General features: G+C 38.9%; 1 protein-coding gene across 1 annotated transcript; it reads right to left on the reverse strand.

The window, feature by feature from the left end:
• Positions 1-4,304: 4,304 nt before the first annotated feature.
• On the reverse strand, positions 4,305-5,240 carry LOC124967927 (putative gustatory receptor clone PTE03). The gene has a single exon (XM_047530359.1). It carries the CDS (start codon positions 5,238-5,240, stop codon positions 4,305-4,307), a length of 936 nt encoding a protein of 311 aa, XP_047386315.1.
• Positions 5,241-6,525: the final 1,285 nt, after the last annotated feature.

Here is a 6,525-nt window from a genome sequence, read left to right on the forward strand (position 1 = left end):
ACATGACTGTATGTGGAGATGGTTCCTTGAATTTGATTAGCAGGTGGTCATGAAAGTGAGTCCTATTCCAACAAGACTGGTGTACCAGGATACGAGTCGATGAGGGCACAGATGCCCAGAGAGGAAGGACTACATAAAAACACTGGGAGATGAGGGCCATCTGCCAGGTGAGGAGAGAAGCCTCAGGTGGATGAAACACACTGGATGCACCCATCACTCCACCTCCAGTCTCCAGAACTAGGTGGAAGGAATTTCTGTTATTAACACTCCTAGTCTGAGGCACCTTCCTTGGAAAGTTCTAGAGAACTAAGACACTTACCAAAACTCCTCCAGCACCAAAAGAGTTAGCAGTACATAATTAGCAGAATAGTTCTAAGAAATTATCATACTTCTCTTTAGGAGGAAATGTACCTGCAGCTGTCCAGAGAGAGCAGGTACTCAGCAGAATGAGAGCTGATTGGATGTTGGGGAATGTGTGAAAAGAATGTGTCAAGAAGGGGAAGTCAGGAGCAGTCTCATGAACATTCTTCTCCTCGTCCTGTGCCCCACAGTGCCTCACCAATTCCCTAGGAAGAAACCAGAAAAAATCATCTGCAGTCCTGTCCAAATCATGAACTAAGGGGCTTTCGGTGGTCTGGCTGGCTTCACTAAAATGATGCAGCATCTCACCTGCAAGATGAATAGAGAAATGCATTCTCAGGACCAGAAATATTTTCTCAGGACCCTCAGAGTCAGTGGGCTCTGGATTAAGAAGTACCATCACCGGGAGAAGGCACAGCTACTGCTTCCTGGATTCACGAGCTTCTGAGTGATATTTTCACTAGCTGACACCTGCAATCTCCGTGTCACTCAGGACTCAGAAACCACGGTTCCTCATTATACCAGAACTGTTACTGTCATTCTGATCCCAGGAGTGCATGTCCTTAAGAACAAGTCCGTGTAAGAGAGGAGATCAGGGTGGTGATCTCCTGACCCATGTGTCCATGTGTACATCACCCAGTCCTCTCCAATGCTTCTGTTCAGCTCAATTTCATGAACCTTGCCCACAATCACTTTAAACTTCCCTCGTAAATCCTCATCTTACAATTCACCTGTCTCCATCCACTTCATCATGTAGGAAGCCTAAATGAATTTCAGGTGTGAAAATAAACCTTTCCTGCATATAGGTATATATATATATATAGGTATACATATACATATAGGTATATGTAAATAGATCTAAGATATCATAAAATTGCAAATATCCCAAGTAGCTCTCCATGACTGTATTGTTTTTTAAATCATAAGTTTTTTTTTGTTTCTGATACTCTTTTATATGATTATTATCATTTCCTTGTACATATATATGGGTTCAATGACACACTTTTTATATTTTTTTGCTATAATTAGTTTTACATGACAGTAGAACCCTTTTTTACTTTTTGAAAGATCATACATAAATATAGTCTCTCATTCCCCTGATATTCATATTGCAGGATCACATGATTCATGCAGTCATACCTGTACATGAGGTAATAATATCTATTTCACTCTACTATCATTAGTGAAATTTTTGATCCCATAATATTTCAACAACTAATAATGTTTAAAGTTCATTTGGGAGACACACCACATAGTAATTTGACCAATAAAGATTTAACCTAAAGAATTATCAAGTATTACAAGTGGAGAAAAATTAATTTAAAAGAAGAAGACATCTCTGCAGAATATATAAATAGTACGGGAAACCTGCTCAAACAGATGGCTTGCCAGAGGTGCTCTATGTGAAAGCATTCCAGGGGTCATTGGGAAAAGCAGTCACCTGCTGGGTGTTCTGAACTACCAGGAACCAAGGGACCCTGACCTGAAGAAGACACCCATGCTATGGATCGAAGCACTAAAAATATGTCATTTACTTGAATTTTGTACTTTTCATGAGAAATTGTGTTCATGTATTCTTATTTTACGTTTTGTTATAGATTACTATGTTTATTCTCTAAATTTTATATATAAGATTCTTATCACCACAAGCTTGTTGTCACCTGACTCTAATCTCAGTGGCTCAGGAGGCTGAGGAAGAAAGATTACGAGTTCCAAGTCAACCTTAGGAACTTAACAAGGATCTAAGCAACTTAGGGAGACTGTTTCACTGTGGCTCAGTGATAAAGCACCTCTGGGTTCAATCCCAAGTGCAAAGAAAAAAAAAGACTCCTACCTTTTTTCATTGACCACTTCTCATTATATTAAAATTGTCTATAATTTCATAATTACATAATTACACTTTGTAAACCCTCTTCCAATTCTGTCACAATATTTCCAGTGACATTATTCTTCATTTTAGGAGATTGAGGAATAGAATTATAGTCCCACATTTTTAATTGAGTTGATAATTTATTCACAGTATCACCAAAAGTTTAAGGAGTATCAGGTATGTCTTCTTCAGGAGATTTGATTCGATCTCAACCCTCATTTAATAGAAGGAGAAGGAAGAAGGGGTTCCATGGTAGTAATAAAATCAAAACTTTGGTAATTAAGAACTTCAATAATTTGTGTTTATTCACTCATTTAACCATATGTTAACTTATTTCTATTTAAATCCCAATCTATAATTTTCAAAATTATTATTTTAAAGGAACTTCTAAAAATGATGACATTAAAATGTCTCTCTTCCCCATCTACTACCCATTAACCTTCTAAACACATGAATAATAGATAAGCTATAAGAAGACATCAGAAGGGCTACAAAATAAGACCAAGTCTTCCACATACCAATCAGAAATAGGTAAATGTAAAAACAAGATGAAATTTTACAGGTACCAAACAACTAATCACAACAGATGCACAATGGGCAAAAGACCAGGGGCTTCCTGAACTTATCCCCATAACAAAGAAGAAATTGATTCTTCTTCCCAAGTAATGAGGACTCAGTGCCCTAAGAGGAGAGTAGTCCACAGGCAGAAGTGAGGCTTCTGTATTTGAGCAATATGTGTATGGACTCAAGATCTGAGCACGTCTAGACCATGTCTGTGGACATACAACTCATGAAGGTTTTGGGAAATTCTCCCAGGAGGAAATAGCTGAGCTAAGTCCTTGCTTAGTGGATGGATTTATAAATTCTCCTTCCATAAGCAGTGGAGTGCAGTTAACAGAATCCAGGAGCAGAGATATGAATGGTGATTGGCAAGGGCAAGGGTGATCCAGATAGATGGGAATTCAGGCCCAAGCCCCATTGGTCTGAACTCAGGAAAGTGTGGGAGAAGAACTGAGGGTTGTGAGTGGAGATCCCTTCTAAGGAATATTGGCAAAAATGAAGAAAAGAGAGAGAACTGAATGGGAACATTGAATAATCAGAGTGAGAGAGAGAGAGAGAGACAGATACAGAGAGAGAGAGACAGAAAGTGAGAAAGAGATTTTCCACAGGTACATTTAAACCTAGACAAGGGTGACTGGGTTCTCTGCATGAGAATTTTTCCAAGCTAAGTTTATATACAACTGAGCACATTTCTTTCTTATAAAAATGAATAAGTAAAAGAAAATCCTCTTTGACTCATGAAGTATTTTAAAATCATTAATGATAGATCTACCCCACAACAAATCCAACTAAACTATTTTGTATAAACATTCTTCAAATCACTATTTAAAAGTAATTTACAAGAATAAAGGGAAAAATTCAGCCAACACTGGTAAGAAATATCCCAATTCATTGTATAAGTCCCCCATAACAAGGATGCCCAGTTCAGACAAGATAAGCACAATACAAGAATAAACACAATTTCAGACTTTATCTAATACACTCAAACACCTGTACCAAATAGTTACCCAATTTTTCAATAATATATAAAAACATACAAAAACTGATGTCCCAAGAGTTGTATTGGTAATGATGGAAATTTATTTGGAAGTAAAAGAATCATCTCTACCTCCTCACAGAACACACACATTCATATTCCCTCTCTTTCTCTCTCTCAAAACATACAGCCTTGAACTTTAGGCATTCATGTATCTCAAGTAGCAAATTTTACAGTTATTCCAAGTATTTCATTTCAGCAATGAACTTCAAATATATCGTGAAAGATGGAAAATAAGTAACTTTTCATGAAGTCCTTGGATAACTTGACGTTTAAGTCTCTCATGTAAGAATCCATCTTATTCCAAGGTTTCCTTTATTTCTAATAAAATAAAAGGAGAAGCTAAGTATGGAATACGATGATACTAAATTTTATTGATATTTGCTGTTTGCCAGGAAGTGTGCCAACCTCCTTCCCGTAATTCTGTACTCTGTCCCTTCTTCTCCAGAGGCAAACCACAAACTATCCATATTCCCATCACCAAAAAAGACATTTAATGATGAGTTTCCTCAAGGCTTCTTTCATGTCCCTATTCCTCAGGCTGTAGATAAAGGGGTTTAGCATTGGGGGCACCACAGTGTACATCACTGAGGCTGCTGCAGTATTGGTGAATGAGTCAGTCACTGCAGAGCCAATATACACCCCAAAACCTGTCCCATAGAACAAGGAGACCACTGAGAGGTGAGACCCACAGGTGGAAAAGGCTTTATGCCTTCCCCCAGCTGAGGACATTCTCAGAATAGAAGAGACAATTTTAATGTAGGAGTAAATAATCCCAAGAAGAGGAACTCCACCCACTATACTAGACACTAAATAGAATAGGATGTTATTGATGAGGGTATCAGAACAGGACAGCTTGATGACCTGATCAAGTTCACAGAAGAAGTGGGGAATCTCCAGGTCTGTGCAGAAGGACAACCTCAGCACCATCAGACTGTGCAGCAGGGCATCTACAATGCTGATGGACAAGGACAACAGGATCAACAGGACACACAAGTGGGGGTTCATGATGACTGAGTACCTGAGGGGATGGCAGATGGCCACATAACGGTCATAAGCCATTGCTGCTAGGAGAAAGTTTTCCATTCCAGCAAAAACCAGGACTAAGCAGACCTGAGTGAGGCAGTCCATGAAACTGATGATCTTGCTCTGTCTCTGGATGTTCATCAGCATCTTGGGGACCGTGGTAGAGATGAAACTAATGTCAGTGAAGGACAGGTTGGAGAGGAAGAGGTACATGGGGGTGTGGAGGTGAGGGTCAGAGCTGACAGCCAGGATGATGAGCAGGTTCCCAAGCACTGTGACCAGGTACATGGACATGAACAGTCCAAAGAGGACAGGCTGAAGTTCTGGATCCTCTGAGAGACCCAGAAGGAGGAATTCTATTGGGCTCGTTTGGTTTTCTGTTTCCATGCTGTTGAGGAGTCTTCTGGAAAAAAAAAAAAAAAGAAACAGGATTTGCCACAGATCACAGATCCCTTATGTAGAAAGCTCTCAGAACTGTACAGTCCCTGTTGGGTGGCTCATCTTCCCTCTGCTTCTGCCTCTCTCTCCCATCCCACCTTCAGTTCCTCCTGCTGTCCACTCTCCTGCACTTTCCAATAATCCATGTTTTACTTGTTGAAAACCGAATCTTTTTTCACATTGCATCAGAAAAAAATAGAATGAAATAGAAAATGGTACATGGCTTTTTCTATGAGAATTCTCCGAATCCATAATAAGCAGGGGAAGAATCGATGTTAAATCTACATCAGTAGTAACAACTTCAATCAAGTCTTCACCTCAGGTTTCACCTCCAGGGCTTTCTTTGTAAGCAAGAAAGGTTTTAGAACTATAGGCGGAGCCTCAGTCCCCTCAATCCTATGATGGGGAAACCATTGTAAATGCCTCTGGGAACCATGCAGGGATGAGGAACAGGAACACACAATATTTTTGAATAGAGGGCTTGATGGATGAGGCACTTTATATTTCTATTATGATTTGTTTCTGCCATGCACATAACCAGTCACACAGGACATTATTTTAGGGAAGGGACAGGTTAGCCGAAATGTACAGAGATGAAAGAAGAACAGAACACGTTCTCAAAAACGAAAAAATTTAACTCTGTTTATAATTGCCAATTTACCTTGGCATGGTGGCACATGCCTGTATTCCCATCTGCTTGGGAGCCTGAGGCAGGAAGATCATGAGTTCAAAGCCAGTTTCAGCCAATTAGCAAGGCACTAAGCAACTTAGTGAGACCCTGACTCAAAATTTATAAAAGGTGCCAGGGATGTGGCTCAGTGATTGAGTACCCCTGAGTGCAATCCCCAGAACTAAAAAAAAAAGAAAGAAAAAAGAAAAAAAGGCAAATTTAAGGGTAGGATCAATATACTGAAATTTCCACTGAGAATCCTCCATATGTAGAAAAGTAAGAATACTAACAACCCAATGAACATTAATGACCTCGAGATTTGTTTCTCTTGAGCATATAATAAAATATCTAGCAATTTAAATAAATAAACCACTTCTAGATGTAGCAACAAAATAACACAAGCATCAGGAAAGGTAATTTTCTTAACAAGATATCTATAGCATGATAAAATTTGAATAATTTTCCAACTCCCACTGACAAAACTTTTAATTTCTTACAGAATATTTCAAATATTCAAAAATCACTTATAAATAAAGACCTGAGTATCAACCTCTCACCATTAAA

Source organism: Sciurus carolinensis, chromosome 17 (assembly GCF_902686445.1).
Source record: "Sciurus carolinensis chromosome 17, mSciCar1.2, whole genome shotgun sequence".
NCBI classification, from domain to species: Eukaryota; Metazoa; Chordata; class Mammalia; order Rodentia; family Sciuridae; genus Sciurus; species Sciurus carolinensis.

What these genes read in the sequence shown, in the direction of transcription:
- LOC124967927 (XM_047530359.1), bottom strand. Translation starts at nt 5,240, where the DNA reads ATGGAAACAGAAAACCAAACGAGCCCAATAGAATTCCTCCTTCTGGGT.